At 35.3% G+C, this 18,509-nt stretch overlaps 1 protein-coding gene across 2 annotated transcripts in view; it reads right to left on the reverse strand.

Annotated features, from left to right (window-relative positions):
- The window catches only part of snx29 (sorting nexin 29), a 124,834-nt gene that overhangs the window by 93,710 nt on the left and 12,615 nt on the right, over positions 1-18,509 (reverse strand). For both annotated transcript variants that reach the window (XM_042735346.1, XM_042735347.1), the window contains 3 exons: positions 9,760-9,823; positions 8,585-8,713; positions 1,966-2,051 (listed from right to left, as the gene is read on the reverse strand). In XM_042735346.1, coding sequence (XP_042591280.1) covers positions 1,966-2,051; positions 8,585-8,713; positions 9,760-9,823 — 279 coding nt within the window. The remainder of the gene's footprint in view (positions 1-1,965; positions 2,052-8,584; positions 8,714-9,759; positions 9,824-18,509) is intronic.

Consider the following 18,509-nt stretch of genomic DNA (forward strand, 5'->3'; position numbering starts at 1 on the left):
TACAAAGAGTGTTGCATGCAGAAGACTTAAATAGAAGAGTTTGACGCTAAAACTGTGCAAACTTATGACAGCTCAATGATAAGCATTACAACAAAAACAAATCACCTAAAAATGAAAATTCTTTATTTTTTAATTATTTACTTAAAACTAGTGCTGTCAAACGATTAATCGCGATTAAATGCATCCAAAAGAAAAAAAATTGTTTACATATGCGTGTATACTGTGTATATTTATTGTGTATATATAAATATATGTAAATATTTTCAAAATATATATTAATTGGGATTAATCGTTTGACAGCACTACTTAAAACTGTATGTTGTAATAAAAAAAGTCAGATTAGATTAAGTATGGAAGCTTGTTTCCACCACAGGAAAAATTAGTTAAAAAAAAAAGATGATTGCTGCATTTTTTTTTATAATTTTTTACTTTTTTTCTCTTGCTAAATTTGAAATTGAAATATAAAATATCAGAATTGCAAGACATAAACTTGTGACTGCGAATAAAAGTCAGAAATGTGAGTTAAAAAGTCACAATTACCTTATTTAATTTTGTGGTGGAAACAAAAAACCTGAACTGAGAGATGTAAACTCAGAATTGTAAGAAAGTCAGTCAGAATTCTAAGTTTATATCTTGAAATTCTGGAACTACTTCAATTCTTAAATACTAATTTGTTCGCCAATGTTTAAATTGTTCGCCAATTTAGATTCATCTCATCACTAGAGCTGGTCACAATGCATTCTGGGAATGCATATTCTGTGAAGGATACATGCAACGATATCATAAAATGTTGCTAAAACTGCATAACATTTGGTTAAAAAGAAGGCAGTTAAGGAATGCCTATGTCTAACATCAAGTTGGGAGCACATCTTCAATGGTTTAAAATCCAGCCTCCATAGGCAGCTCACTAGGTTTTCGAATGGAGCATTAGACTTGCATGTGGTCGCCTCTATTTTTCTAGTTTTATTTCTTGCAGCAACGGAGAAAGAGAAAACCACATAGAAAATGCGGAAATTTGCAACAATAGTGCTGCTCAGTGCATCCAACAAGGAGCCATAATAGACCCAGCACACGCAGCATGATCCGGCCGTATAAATCTCTTTATTAGGCATCCATTTGGGGTTTCTCTGAGGCTTACTCTCCTGTGGGACCACACTTCCACACACAGATCTGACTGATACTGTAATACCGTAATGCAATGACGAGCTGGGAGAGCTGCGACTGCTGATCTGTGAAGATGAGCATGTTTGTCAAATCCATTAAAGAGATACAGAGCGCAATCATAAAGGTTCGCAACCAACTGTTGCTGGGTCTACATCACCCAGTTATCTGGATTTATCGAAAGGGCTGAGACGCAAACAACCCACACAGGAATTTTGATAAACACTTCGCATTTCAGCTCCTGTAAGGCACACTTTTACTTTGCATATGATAGCCGTGCTACCACACTAAACTTACTGCATGGAAAAATCTTACAATGTTCATCTGATGCAAGCTGTTGATTAAATGATGCAGAGATAATTGAATTTCCCACCAAATTGCAGAAAAAACTGTGAAATTATAGACACAGGCTGTTTAAACATATGACAGCATCCCACAGAGGGATGTCATGTCATTCATCACACACATGCTAATAGTCTGCAGAAGCGAAGGAACAACTGCAATGCAATATTTTTTTATTTTTTTATTTTTTAATTAGAAAATTTTTGGGTCCCTTCTAAACCCTCCAGGGGATTGGATTGTCTGCAGTTCCAACGCATCACTGCACAGATAACTGTGACACTGAAAAAAATTAACAGTCCTTTTTGTTCCCCAAAATCATTCATGTTTATGTATCTGACTTTAAATAGGTGGTTTTATCTGGTTACAAGTTTTAAAAAGTTTAAAAACCACCAAGTATATGAAAATGACTGCAAGCTGGCCACATTTCGTTAAACATGCTATAGTATGAGAACACTGCCTTACCTTCATTGCCTTGGCTGCCTTCTCTTTTCAGCATTTGGACAGCTCCAACATACTTCTTCAGCTGGACCTTCAGAACCTCATTTTCTCTAAAACAGTAAAAATAAATATCATAAAATAGATCAAATGTGCATAGAAGCTGTTGAGTTCAAAAAGAAGCTATTTTATATTAAAAAAAGAGAGAAACATCATGTGGAGTTATTTTACAGCAACATTAAATTAATTATTACATTTTAAATATGGTTATTATTCTTACAAAAACACATCAATTCGCTACAGGAGCACTTTGTTCACCTGACTTGACTTGAGGGTGAGTAATTTATGGGCTAATTTTCATGTTTGGGTGAACTAACCCTTTAACTCGAGAAGGGACAGAGAATAAGGTAATAAAGGTAAATTGTTTTTCTGAAAAAATGTTTTTTTTTTTTTTTTAAACGAAGCATTACCTTCTGTTAGACTGCACCCCATAAACACAATCAGGCATAGAAAAAAAACAAGATTAGAAAGCATAAAGCTTGCTGTGGCAGAATGCCAGTCTGTCCAGTCAGTCAAGTACAAAGCAACCCATAGCAACACATTATGACAACAACATCTGATGGCAGATTAAAGTAAACGGTAAATAAATGACTTTAGAGTGAAACAGGCTACTGTGTCAGCAGCACCACAAGCATACGTTATGGTTACTCTAATGAATGTGCTTAAAAAACTGACATTGAAGAGAAGAAATTTGTTGAAGTCTTTATTTTTGTTTTATCGGCGCACAGAAAGTATTCTTGTAGCTTCAGAAAATTACAGTTGAACCACTGATGTCACATGGACAATTTTATTGATGTCCTTACTAAATTTCTGGGCCTTGAACGTGGTAGTTGCGTGGCTGTCTACGCAGGGTCAGAAAGCTCTTGGATTTCATCTAAAATGTCTTAATATTACCCACATGAGGGTGAGTAATTAATGACCGAATTGTGATTTTTTTGGTGAACTATCCCTTTAACTGCACTTAACATGATTGACTGCTATTAAATCACAGAAAACTGAGATTTTTTTTTTTTTACATTTTTTAAATAAATAAAATAACCCAATTAAAATAAAACTCCACTACTATTTGTAATAACAGCTTGCATCTTCCATAACATTAAACAGAACTGCACCACTGAAACAAATTTAATTCATTTAGGAATTACAGGAAAATAATGCATAAAAGGATATGCTAACATCAGCCAACACTATCCTGACATTCAGGATGTAAGTGCAGTATGCAGGAGGAGCCCACTGAGAGACTCCCACAGCAAGCCCCCCAATGAATTCAATTCCAGGAAATGCTTTACACAAAGTTTAATAAGGCTGTTCTGGGGAGCAAGATGTGTGTGTATGCGTATGCGTGCTTGCTTACAAGCCTTGTTACTAGTGGTTTGGAAAAATCAATCAGAATCAATCCAGGTTGTGTTACCTTGAAAAATATCCCTTCCTATTCCTCCAGGAAGCCTTTTGTAACTCGCTTATCACTGCCCATTTAATACCCTTCAATAAACTAAGAGAATGAAGGATATCCAAAGGCGTCTTGCAGGCTCTCAAAGGAGGGGACTTGGCCATTTTTCGCACCGGCGAGCTGCGCACGATTCCACAGCGATTTAATTAAAGTTAATAAGTGACAGCTTCTCTATAGGGAGGGCTCGACAAGTCAGGTGTGCCACATTGATCTTTTCCATTGCCCCTCCAGAGCAAGCCACAGTATGCACACATGCTAGCGGATTCATATTAAAAGACTAACATCCAGCACAAGAGGGGGACTGCTGATGTCCCTCTGAAGGGCTTATAGGTCATATAGTGGTCTACTTAATGAGTGCCACCTTGAACAGACACTTAGGGTGGGTTGCACCATCAAGGATTAATTTAAGTAAAGTTTAGAGCTAATCAAGGATTACTTGATCTGGGTTTTATTTTAAATTGAGTACCACTTAATTTTAAACACAGATTAACAAATCCGGGATTCGAATTCTAACCTGCGTTTAAAACCTCCATCTATGATTAATTTTCTCTGCCATGATGGATTTGCCATTGTAATTAAATAGTAACAATGTTAATATTCCTTATCCTAAACTTTGTCTCTGACATAAATTGCTTTTGTCGATAAAGGAAATAAACTTGTAAAATGTCAGCAGTCTTTATAAACTGCTACATAGTGAGACATAGTGAGATCAAACAGCTGATCAAGCAAGCAATCTCTCTCTGAGACCTGATGACTCACTCTCAGTTTCTGTCTTTGTTCAATAAGCCACATACTGTAAGTGTAGGAGCACTGTAAGTGTAGGAGCACTTTATTTTATTTAAATCTCCATACCTGTAAATGTAAATATATTAAATATAAAATAAATCCAGGATCAAAATGATGGTTTAAATGTAAACCTGCTTATTTTAAAACTAGTTTTAAAGTTTGGTGCAACAGAATTGTTAGATAAACCTTGATTTAAACTAGATTTAAGCTTCATTCTCATTGGTTGCATCAGTCTAAAAGGTCTAGAATTAATGTGCATGTATAAATCCTTTATCCACACCACAAAAAAAGTTACTGTTCTTAATATACCAGGTCAGTGTTTGTTACTCACTGTAACAATAGTTTGAATTAAACCCTTTAACTTAAACACACTTGTGAGATATTATTAGCTAAAATACTACTTTCTTTTTGTATTCAAAAACACTCTGCTATGTGCCCCATACATGTACTGATGTACACACAGAAGAGAAAGGTTTCTTTTAAAAACCTCTTCCTCAATGAACTCCCTAAATGTAACTCCATTAGGGAAATTGGATCACAGAAAAACTATTAAAAGCATGAGCTACAAAGGATTTGCTATACAACCGCTTTGGTAATAGAACTCAAAGTTCCACAGAACCCTAATGCCCATCATTCATAATTTATTCTATAAAATTATATTTGCATTTGTATACGTATTTTGTTTATGAAGACAGCAGAAAGTTCCACAGAACTATAACATAAATTCATACATTTTTATAATGTATTATATAGATATAATAATTGTAATTTAATAGTTATGAATTTAACTTTCTGATGCATGTATTATAAAAATCACAGATTAGTCATTAAATCAAAAAAAGTCTTATTGGCAAAACATTTTTTAATTAAAATATGCTCTGCATCAAGAAAATTTAATCATAACTTAATTTAATAGTATATTTAATAGTTTTCAATTTGATATTTCCATAATTAAAAGTCACTGTAGAGCTGAAAAATTGCCAATGAACAATATGCTCTTTATATTAAATTACAATAAATACATTAAATCAATAAAACAATAACTCACTAATATCTTACTAAAAGTGTCCCTGTTAAAAATATTTGTATTTTTATTAAATCATAAAAAATGAGGGGGAAATCACAACAAAAATACAAATAAATAATTGTAAAATAAAAACTGTCATAATAAAACCCTCACTAAAGTAGTAGTTTGGGAATCCATGTTCTGGAGGTATGTGGTGCCTCACCAACTACTGAATGTAAAATTATATTTCGCAGAAATCCACAGATGCTCCTTCAGCACTGTAAATGTACAGTCTAGACATGACTATGCATGACAGCAGTCTAGGTGCCCTTCCCAGAACTCATTTCCATCTCCCTAAGGGTACAGGTAAATAAAATGTCAAACACAGCAGCTGCTTCTATCTTAAGTGTTACAAAATGTGACGATTACTGAGCCAAAACGGAGGTTAAATACAATCCAATGCCAATCAAAAGAGAACATTCTCCAAGACTAAACGCAGCGGTAAATACAAAAGAGCTGAATGGCGTCCCCTTCAGATAGATTATTAAATTGACTTGTAAACAAGGCCAACCCTGTGTCAGTTTGTCTAAACAGGCTGATGAAGAGCAAGTAGAGGGATGCACCATCCAGACACGGTGCAGATGTCACCAGCATGATACTGAGTGTGGTTTTCTCCCCCATAATCCTCTCTTTGACACAGCGTCATACTGACAAGCCTGCCTTCTGCTCTCGGCCGCTGTCCTCCTACTGAGCTAAATGAATTTGTTCATTCACTCCCCACATTATCCCCCTGAGGAACCACTACATTAGAGCTGATGAAATGCTCACAAAAGCAAGATGTCTCTCCCAATAATACAGCAGCACTTCAGGAAGACAAAAAACCTGGCAGCTCCGCAGCGTTTAGTAAAGTATTATTCTGACTGTCAGTCACTGCCACGACCATCCCTTTGTCTGTTTCTGCTCATCTGACTGAACCTGGATGTGACAGCGTGGAAGTGCTTTGTGTTGACAGGAGGCTGAGTGTGAGAGCATTTTGGCCTCTTGCTGTATGGATCCTGCGTCTTAAATACTCCGCACTGAGTCAGGCTGAATTAATGGAGCTAAGCCCATGAGCATGGCTCATAGGTGCTTCCTCTGAGCGCACAGCCACACCGACCGTTTCCACACCTTATTTTTAGTCTCCATTGACTGGGACAGATTAGGTTTGAGACAGCAAAACTGACTGGACTCATAACATTTGAGTTTGCAAGATTCTGAGACAGGAAGCAACAAGATGTTAGAAAAACATGTTTTACTTAGGTAGTGGTAATCAATTTGATGACGCTCATACTTGAAGTGAATACACAAAGTAATACACAAAATGCTTAATGGCTTCTGTTCTGATCATCTGCAAGTGTCTTTTCTAATTCTTTGGTTAGTCTCAGCAACATACCTCTTCTGACATATTCACCATAGGCGTTTAAAAAATGCTTCAACAAAGAGTTAGAAACCATACTTAAAGCTAAAACACCCAAAATACAAAAAGTAGTAATAAAAGAGGTATAATTACTACACAAGGACTGCAAATAATGTACACTACCGTTTAAAGGCTTGTGGTCAGTAAAAAAAAAAATAATAATCTTTACTTAAAGGTGCTGTATGTACTGTAGGATTGACAACGAGTGGTTGAACTTGGATACTGGAGAGGGTTTTTTTCACCCGGCTCCTCCTCCTCAGACTTGATGCACAGGCAGGTTGCCAGAATGATGATACAAAGCGGAACGAGTGCACTTTACTATGAATGAAATGAAATATGCTGTGTTTTCCGCCAACTGGCAACCCGGGGTGCCGAAATACAATTGGGTAAACTGGCAGGGCGGGTTTCCAAAACAAAGACCGCCATTCCGGACCAGAACGCACATTTTGAAAGAAGAATAACTGACTGTAGCATTGTTTTTCAGATAAACAAGTATGTTAACTTAGCATGTTTCTTAAATATCTGCAAACATATTATGGTATTTTTATGCTTTATTAGAGTCAAAATCTTACATACAGCACCTTTAATATCCTAATGATTTTTGGCATAAAAGAAAAATCGATAATTTTGACCCATACAATATTTTTTTGGCTATTGCTACAAATATATCTCAGCGACTTAAGACTTAAGGTTTTTATGGTCCAGCGTCACATACATATATATAGTTAATTAGCTGATTAGAGTGTGGCACCGGGTGTCTTCAATATTGAACCTTTTATGGAAAAAGATAGGCTGTGAATTTTTTTTTTTTTGCAGTGTAAATAGCTGTCTGACTCACCGCATCAATAACAAAACAATTTTTAAAATAAAACGCACATTTTAGAGTTTCCCTCAAATTCTATCTTTTAAATATGGTGTTTGTCACAATATTGGGAAGAGCACGAAAGGGGTTATCATTAGGCTGCTATCTGTGCGCGACACCTGTGAACAGAGGTTATACTGTCATCAAAAATGTTTGTTTGGGCACTGCACTCTGATTTTACAGAGGACCTTTTAAAATAAACAGCGTAACTTTTATGTTTGGTTGAGTGCATTTTAGTTTGATGATGAATGGCTGAGAACTAATGTTTTGTGTATAAGGCGCCTGTGCGATCAGATGGATTAAATCAAATAAAGATATAAAAAAGAAATTCAATGCATTAAGAGAGTAACAAAAACGAGTGTAGCCTTGTTGCACAGTTTTTTTTGTCCTTTTGTTAATCTGTTAATTATATTATAGCCTATTATATATTTTGTTGTGACTCTATTTACTTTCACAGAAGCGTTGCAGGTGATGCAGCGATTAAATCATCATGGTCTGCTATTTGCGCATATAAAACCAAAAAAAAAAAAAAAAGACATTCTAATCTTACTGGTTAACAATCGACTAATGAGCTTCGTTTGATGGTCAGGAAAATAAAAATGAACAAAATGCTTTCGTTCTACAATTCTCCACCGTATTTACTATGCTGCACGCAAGTTCAGGTATCTCAAAAACGTACGTATGAAATGAATGAAAAAAATGTCCATGAATGAAATAGGCTACATTTGATCTAATGGAAAATCTGGCCTCAAAATAAAAACACATTTTTTGATTATTTCTTTGCTATTATTGTGCAACATTTACTTAGACTGCTGAACAGTTATTTGAAGTAGCTAGGGTCTATTACTGTGGTATCACCAATTTCAGACTTTCTCCCCCCTGAACTAAAAACAGTGCTTCACATGTAGGTCAGATAGCTGCTGTCTGTTGAAGTAGGTGGTGTCTGGCAATGCAATGTGAACTAGAGTTTAGGCAGATAGTTGGAATATGTCAGACTACTGTTCAGTTAGTCCCCAGTGACTTTACCTCATGAGTGCTTGGACTTTGGCTGCATGTCTCTCCTCTAGTTCAGCCAGTCTCTTCTTCAAGCTGTCCACCTCCTGCCTGAGCCCAGCAGAGTGCTCCATCTCTCCATCCAGGAGATTGCGCAGAGACCTGTGCCAAAGAGTATAACAACAGTAACACACACACCTGACCCACTTTTCCTAAGCTATCTTTAATGACTACAAGTGCACATGATAATTACCCAGCTGCACATTATTGAACGTGCACATCATGGTACTTTTCACAAATATGGTACAAAAAAGTCCTGACACTCACTGAAACTCGATGGTTTTGATTTGTTTTGGCTTGGTTTTCTTTTTTTTTTTTACAAAATGGTCAATGAAATCTCAATATTATACAGTATATTTAGGTCACGATGCAAGTCATTTTCTATTTGTGGTTTGCAATTTTTTGGATTGCTTTCAACATAAATTGGCTGAATATAGTTAAAAACCCAGATATACACAATAACGTTAAAATATCAACTCACCAACCCTGCATTTATTTGATAAAAAAATACAGAAAAAAACAGCAATATTATAAAATGTTATTACAGAAATCATTATAATTTGGTAACATGCCGTTTAAGAAATGTTTCTTCTTATTATTAGTTAAAAACAGTTGTTCTGCTTAATATTTTTGTGGAAAATGTAATACATTTTTCAGGATTCTCTCATGAATAGAAAATTCAAAAGAACAGCATTATTTGAAATAGTACAGATACTTTTTAATTTTACTTAAAGATTACTGTTTCTTTTAATCAATTCGATGTATTTTTGCTTAAAAAATTACAAAAATAAAAAAAACCTTACTGACCCCAAACATTTTAAAAATAGTGTTGGTTTTGTTACATCAGCAATACGTATTACATAAAAATACTGATATCAACTAATTAAAACTAAACTTAAATTAATAAAATACATGAATACTTATTATCATAGCAGTTTTTAGTGCAAAGATTTAAATAACAGTTATGTTGGATACCTAGGCCATAACCAAGGCAGGACAGGCCAAAATCATCAGAATAAAATTTCTGAAAATTGTTAAAATCATTCCGACCTAAAAGAATTCTTTAATAACAGATTTCCACACAAATTTGTTATGATCGTATTTCATGAATTAACAAAAAAAAGTCACTGCAATCAGTAAAATCTTACGTGTTCTGCTCAGTTAGTTCATCTTTTCTGTTCATCATGGACACAATGGCCTGCCGAAGTTCAGCTAAGGAGGAAAAAATCAATGTTATAAAGTTTTTTTTTAATTTGTTTTAATGTTTTAAACACTTTTGAGTTTTAAACACTTTTGACCTGATTCAGCATATGCATGGACCCACACACAATCGTGGACACACTCTAAATTTACTCATCAGTAGAGGTCTAAACATTTCATCCATTGTTATTAGGGATGTAGCACTATCTGATCACGTCTGTATTTTCTTTGATTTATTGATCTCTGCTACCACTGAATCTAGATCTGTCTCTGTCAGAAAGAGATGCATTAACGAGAACACTAGTGTGCTTTTTATGAAGGCTATATTTTTAACATCAAGCATTTCTGCAGACTCTGTTGATCTTGTCCTTAATTCCTTTAACTCAAAGGTTAAGAATGTTATTGATGATATTGCTCCTGTAAAAGTCAGTAAGAAGACTGACAGACAAAAATCACCTTATAGCATCTATAAAGACAGCCTTTAAGCTAGACGGACTTTCTTCTCAAACCTTATAAACAGTAACTTAAAAAACACTTGCACTCTTTTTGCTACTGTTGAGAGACTGACAAACCCCCCAAGTCAGATTCCCAGTGAAATGCTCTCTGACAGCAAATGCAGTGAGTTTGCTTCCTTCTTTTCTGAGAAGATCAATTATATCAGAAAGGCGATTGGCACATCCTCAAGTTATGCAGAGGTCAGACAGATTTGACCGCAATTTCAAAAATAAGTTACTATGTGTGTTTTTGAAGCAACTGATAGCAAAAGTTTAGCAATAGTCAACCTGCTATCTTGACACACTTTCCACATCTTTTTTTTCAAAAGTGTGCTTAACTGTTTAGAAGCAGATCTCTTAGAAGTGATGAACACCTCACTTCTTTCTGGGACTTTTCCAAACTCCCTGAAAACTGCAGTTGTAAAGCCCCTTCTGAAAAAGAGCAATCTAGATAACACCATACTGAGCAACTATAGACCAATATCAAATCTTCCTTTTATAGGCAAGATTATTGAAAAAGTAGTTTTTAATCAGCTGAACAACTACTTAAACTCAAATGGATACCTGGACAATTTTGAATCTGGTTTCAGACCGCATCACAGCACAGAAACAGCACTTATTAAGATAATGAATGATTTTCGCTTTAATTCTGATTCTGGCAAAATATCAGTTCTGGTACTACTAGATCTTAGTGCTGCGTTTGACACTGTCGATCATAACATACTTTTTTGAGAGACTGGAAAACTGGGTCAGGCTTTCTGGGATGGTACTCAACTGGTTCAGGTCACACTTAGAAGGGAGAGGTTATTATGTGAGTATAGGGGAGCAAGTCTAAGTGGACGTCCATGACATGCAGAGTCCCACAAGGCTCAATTCTTGCACCACTCTTGTTTAGCCTGTATATGCTCCCACTTAGGGATATGCCGGTATCAAATTTTCCTGTTGCGATTAATTGATAATGTTTTTATCACGGTATGCGATATTATTACGGTCTTGAAATTAAGTTTTAAACAAGTGGTCATAATACAGTATAACAGGTTAAATAACTTTTTTTATAACAAAAATAACTAAACATTTGAATACAATAAAGCAATACAAAAAATATATTTAAAATAAAAGTTTTACACCGATTAAAGTGCAAAAGAACTTTAAAGACCCATAGGTACCACTTTACAATAAGACCTCATTAGTTAACCTTAGTTAATGCATTAACATGCATTATGAGCAATGAGCAATAGCTACATTTGGTACAGAAGTTATTAATCTTTGTTAAAAAATTCAAGTCTTAGCTTATGTTAGCTCATTTAATAGCAAAGTTGCAACTTTCGAATTTAACAATGTGTTATTAAATAATGGAATACCTAAGATTAATGAATGCTCAGAAGAATTTCTCATTGGCAGTTTGTTAACTAATGAAGCCCTAATGTAAAGTGTTAATGAACAATAGAGAATCAAAACACTTTCAAACAATATCTAGGGCATGTTGTAGTCCAGATTAAAATGGAAAAATTTTATGGAAATATATAAATATTATTTTATATTATTTAAATGTTTAGAAAGTAGCAGCTGCTTTTATTTATGGGGTTTCCAGGGTAAGGGCTGCATTTTCTGCAGTTTAGCGCCATCTGCTGTCAGAGAGTGAATGTGCTTTCATTCAGCGCGTCTCTCACGTGTTCCTCCATGTGCTTCTCGTGCGTGCTTGTTTACATCAGAGCTCACACGCCTCTTTAAAGCAGCATACAGCGGTGTTGTGCATTTTGACCAGTTGATGGGAAAAGTATACTTAAAATGCATTCCAAATTCTGAATAATTTGTAATATATAATTATTTTCGGTATTTAGAAGTGCCCACGATAACAATACCGTGCATATTCATTACCGTGATATATCGCATTACCGAATATCGACACATGTCTACTCCTTATAATTCATATAATGAGAAAGAACCAAATTGCCTATCACAGCTATGCTGATGACATCCAGATTTACCCAGCCTTATCTCCAAATGACTACAGCCCCATTGACTCCCTCTTCCAAGTCATTGATGAAATTAACAGTTGCCAGAACTTTCTTCATTCAAACAAGGAGAAAACTGAAGTCATTGCATTTAGAAACAAATATGAAGTTCTGAAGGTGAACGCATACTGTGACTCGAGGGGTCAAACAACTAAAAATCAGGAATCTTGGTGTGATTCTGGAGACAGACCTTAGTTTCAGTAGTCATGTCAAAGCAGTAACTAAATCAGCACACTATCATCTCAAAAACACTGCAAGAATTAGATGTTTTGTTTCCAGTCAAGACTTGGAGAAACTTGTTCATGCCTTTATCACCAGCAGGTGGACTATTGTAATGGTCTTCTCACTGGCCTTCCCAAGAAGACTATCAGACAGCTGCAGCTCATGCAAAACGCTGCTGCCAGAATTCTGACTAGAATATCACACCAGACCTCAGGCCCTTACACTGGCTTCCAGTTATATTTAGGATTGATTTTAAAGTACTTTTACTCTTTTATAAATCACTCAATGGCCTAGGACCTAAATACATTGCAGATATGCTCACTGAATATAAATAGCTAAAACAGACCACTCAGGTCATTAGGATTGAGTCAATTAGAAATACCAAGGGTTTACACAAAACAAGGGGAGTCCGCTTTTAGCTATTATGCCATCCGCAGCTGGAACCAGCTTCCAGAAGAAATCAGATGTGTAAACTCATCTGTTTAGCTGTGCATTAAATGAATGAGCACTGTGCTACGTCCGAACTAATTGCCCTGGATTTTATATATAAACATTTTCTATCTTTAACTGTTTTAAATTCATTTTAAATCAAATTTTTAATAATTTTAAAAGTTTTTAATTTCCTTGTTTTATTGTTGTGATTACGTTTTAATAATTATTTTACTTCCTTTAATGTAAAGCACTTAGAATTGCCATTGTGTATGAAATGTGCTATATAAAAAAACTTGCCTTGCCTTGCCTAAAGGTATCAAAACCTACTCAAAATGAACAATGGCTTTTGTCCTCACCCGACTCAGAAAAAACATGACTTCTGAACAATAAGACTCAATATCTCAGTGGGATTTAATGTCCCACACCTGTCTTCATTCTTTCAGTAATGGTTACTGTTTTATACCACTGACATTTTCATTTGTGTAGCACCACAGAACTAATAAAGAGAACTATGCAAGGCTTAAAATACCAGCCCGACATTAATTTCTTTAAAATGAAGGTGACGTGAAAGGGTAAGGCATTTATAACACAGCTGTAAGGGGAACCACTGCAGATTTTGTCTCGAAACACATTAGCCTGTGAATAGTCTGAGTGAAACATAAAGCTCTGACTAGGAAGCATTATTATAACACTTCAAAACACTATGGAAAAAAATGGCAACATTCGGTACAGTCTAAATCCAGAATGGTGAGTGAAAAGGAAAGAGAGTCAGTTTCTTTGTTGTTGCACTCTGAAAGCTGGATGACCTGGCACTGGGTAACCTAGATAACCCAACAACATGGCTCCGAAAGACAAAGTCTGAACGCTCCTATCAGTCCATTATCATTTAATGAATCTCAGAGGAACAGCAGGCTTGGACGGAGCCATCTATATAAACCTGGCTGGTCTGATCCACATTTAACAAGCTTAAAGTACTTTCAGCAAAAGAAAGTCAAAGATGTCTTTGTTATTTTTTGAAGAACAACAAAATTGGTATCTTTGAACAGTGATATATCTCAGCTATTGTCTCTCTAAGAGAAAGAGCTTATCAGACCACCAGAGATCAATTTGGCAGCCATATAAGTCAAAGATGTCTTTATTTTGGATGTCACTTTTATGAAGTGTTGCTTTAAATGGTTATTGCAGTAGGTTGTTATTTGTTTTGGATGACATTTGTTTTTCAGTCTGGTTACTGTAATAAATCTGGCCAAGTTATATACTGAGGACATAAGTCATTGAAAAAGGGACAGAAAAAAAATCATACAGAGGTAGGAATGCAAAATATTATCCCAAATAAATAAGTAAATTAAAGAAACCATCCTGAGGCAAAATATAACTTCAACCCTTGAGAAAGAAATAAACCCAAAGGCAAAAAAAAACATAAATTCAGTAATAAACCCAAACCAAGATAAATTCCAAAATAATAATATTAATAACAATAATATTTACCAGTACAACGTTCCAAAATTTACGTATAATTAAAGTAGCATGTAAATTAATAATCAAAACTGTTTAAAAATAGATCTACAGCGGTGAATAAGGGACCCTGTTGCTGACTGAAATCGTACAGTTCAAAGGGATACTCCACCCCAAAATGAAAATTTTGTCATTAATCAGCCATCAGACGTGCAATCTGGGTTATATGACGTGACAAAACACTTTTTGTAAGCGAAGAAAACAAAAATAACGACTTTATTCAACAATTCCTTTGTCAACAGTCTCCTCTGTGTCTCTCCATATCAACGTATGCTGCATATGCTCTACTGTATCATCCGCGCCACAAGGATGCGCTGTATTTAACTTTGATTTGAAAGAAAACAGTGCATCCTTGTGGCGCAGATGATACAGAAGAGCATACTTTTTTTTCAATTAACGTCTATTAACTAAATTAAATCAACAATTTTTGTTAAATTAATTTGTTGTTTAGCACAGTTGGTCCTTAGGTGCACTTGTGCATAGTTTTTCAGGTAGCTTTGCAGGTAGGTTTCTCTGATGATGAGATCAGATCTCTGTGTGGAGCACTGGCTGATATCATACTTCTTGTGCAAACAAAAATCTCACTGGATTATTACAATTATTGGCTAAATTAATGTTTGGAAATGTAAACTGATATTTCTTACTGACACACTACAGCAAAAGACAGAAATAATGGACTTAAAACCGTTTTTTTATCCGGTAAAAATACTAGTGTTCTAATTATTTTGGCCACCACTGTATGTCTATGATTGTCTACAGTGCTAAATGCTGCAAAAAACATTGTAAACTGAAATCTTTGAGGCCCTTAACAGAATGCTCATACAAATAGGCACTATTGCTAACATTTCCAAAGACTGTAGGTATACGAAGTTGCTGCAATCATATTACTTATGAATGGGAGAAAGTGAAAAGCACAATATGGTGGAAGAGCCGATTGCTATTTGGTAAAAGTAATTTCATCACTGCAGCTGCTGTTAGAAGCTCCGGTGAACAGCTTTGGAGAATCTGATGTTTTCCTATTCAAAGAGATAGGAGCTGTACTTGAATGACTGAAATAGCTGTCCGAGATGCGTTTCAAAGATGGCCGCAAAGTGAAATGACTTGCCTTAAAAGGACTCTGTAATTACGCACTGCATATCAGCTGCTTTCAAATTCTTCTGTATTTGTTTTACATGCGAGACCAAAAAGGGGGCTGAAACTGGCTTACTGTATTTATAAGCTAAATTCACAACATTCCAGAATTTTAAATAGTGAATATTCAATGTATCACACAGCCCTACCACTGAATGCCATAACTGACCAATCAGAATCAATTATTTCAGATTGTTGTGTACAATCATGTACACTGAGGCTATAGCACACTTTCTAAATGTTCATTGGTGTTTGATTATGTGAATGGGTTTTTGTTGAACCAGCTGTGTTTGAGCAGTTTTCACAGCAGCTCATATTTAGGCGATCGCATGGAGTTTTATGTGCCAGTAGGCTATGCTTCAAAGCCATACAATTAGCAGGATATTCATTAATTTCCTCCATGAAAATCTCTATTTAGTTAATGTAAATAAACATTAATGCACACAGGCTTCATCTAATACTTCTTGCATGTGTTGATTTAATCTCATGTATGGATTATTTGGTTTTATTTAGTGCAAATCTTCAGTTTCATCAGCTCTGATAAGTAATAAACAATATGATATGCAGCCGGCCAATGTTAACTACCTATTGATCAAAACATTTTCCCTGGGTGTTACCGTTAATATTTATGACTGACGAATGTCTGACGACCTGACTCTTGGTAATGTATTTTACCCCCCGACCCCAAACATATAATTAGACTATCAGTCGACTATTGGCAAGATTCGACAATTCTGATTCGACTATGTAAATCCTTAGTCGGGGACACCCATAGTGTACATGTTTTCTAATAAAGACTGTATGCAAGCTGCTTAGTCCTGTGTGCTTATAGGACACTGTTTCACATAAAGTACAGTACAGGAATTTTACAAAACAAATCTGTTGATAAGGCAGTTTTCACCCACTTAAGGAATTTTGTAAATATGTGCTGCAATATACACGGTGAAGCTAAACAGGAACAAAGAAGGGTGTGTGTCGGAGAAGGATCTGGAGGAGAATTCTTGCGGAAGAGCGCATTCCCTCTCCCAGAGCCCCTCATCTGGAGGAGGAGAAACAAACCAGGATGAGGTGGTCCAAGTATGTTTGTAATCCTTAGAGGAAGCAAGCAAGTACAGGAGCGAAGCTTTGACTTCCTTCCCAGAAAGCAAGGTTCACAGACAGCAGTCTGAGACACCTGGCACTGGTTCACATTTAGCATAGGCTTTTCATCAAAGGCTATTTACAGTGCATTATCTGCATGGAGATTCCCTCTGGAGTAACCTGGGATTAAGTGTCTGCTTAAAAGCACAATGGGGTCACCCCTGCAAGGGACTGAACCTGCAGCTTTGTGTTACAATTAGGAGTGTAACTATACACTCATTCCACCATTCAGTTCGATACACATACTGATCTCATTCGATCCTGATCTCACAGAAGGGTTACTCTAATGATACTTTAAAAAAAAAGCAAAAAATGGAAAGGGTTTATTGTTATTATTACTGTTATTATTATAACTATTATTTCTAAGACATATGATAAAGTTTACAGAAAGTGCTGTTTATAAAAATGCTAAAATTGGTATTTCATCATGCGTGGACCTGAACAGTCTTGGTATTGGTTCTGGTGCCCAATGCACAGGGTAATGGTAACACCAAAATAGAAAAATTCATGATTCTGCTTAGCTGAAAATTAGGGTTGCCAAGATGCAGAACATTTCTGGTAAATTTTAGAAACTTTTCAGGATTTTTTGGAAAGTTTCAGAAATTTTTGGAAAGTTAACAGACATTTACCAGAAATTTTCTGCCCCTTTGCAACCCTACTGAAAATACAGAATTATGTTAGACTGTCACTTATTAAATACATTTAAAAAGTTGTATTATTCTTAAAATAAAATTATATTATTATAAGCTGCAATATTAAATATTATTTTAAAATCTTTTATTGTAATTTACTGGCAAAATCAGACATTCTGCATTATAAGGATGAATTTTACATTTTTAAACCATGATACATCATGGCATGATACTATCAGTACACCCCTAGTCACAAGCAAAAAGGTATTGTAATCAATTAATTCAATGTTTCCATATCTTCAAAGATGTTTTGGGAAATTAACTTGATGTTCCAGCCAAAAAATCAGAATCCTGTCATTATTTACTCATCCTCATGTCATTACAAACCTTTATGACTTTCTTTCTTAATTGTGTGAAAATTAAAAGATGACATTTTTCAGACTGCTGGTAACCAAACCATTGAAAGGACAAAAAAAAAATAATAATAAAATAATAAAATATCTTCTTTTGTGTCTTGCAGAAGAAAGAAATTCAGTTTCAGAAAAACTTGAGGGTAAGCACATTACGAATTTTCATTTTTAAGTGGAGTATCTTTTTAAGAATGGCTGACTTATAGTAATTTCTGCATATGAAACAAACCATAATGTTAGAAAACCCCAATTCTTTTAGCACTGAATAATAGTAAAGTCTGTGGAGTACATAAATGTACATAAATATAATGATCCAAGTCAAAACCTGTCTACTACTTTATAGCTCGTGAAAAACAAAACTAAGGAGAAAATAGCATTTTCATGCCTCAAAGGTACTGTTCGTTGTATCCATAATTAAAAAGCAGTTAATAGGTTATTAAGGCATACTGAGAAAGCCATCTTTGATCTGAAATTGAATTTTACTCATGTCTGAGAACACAAGCAGATTTGGGCACCCTGCATTTTCTTGCTTTCATCTTTTCTCTTTTTTATTTTTGAAAGCTGAAGTATAACTGGATCAGTCACCTCCAGCCCCATCTCAGAGTTGTGTCCAGACAAAAGACAGAGAGAGTGAGAGGAACAGCGTGAGAGTATTTCACACTGAACCAACAGTGCCCTCATCTGGAAAGAGGAAGTATGCAGGGGTG

This window comes from Cyprinus carpio, chromosome B12 (assembly GCF_018340385.1).
Source record: "Cyprinus carpio isolate SPL01 chromosome B12, ASM1834038v1, whole genome shotgun sequence".
Taxonomy (NCBI): Eukaryota; Metazoa; Chordata; class Actinopteri; order Cypriniformes; family Cyprinidae; genus Cyprinus; species Cyprinus carpio.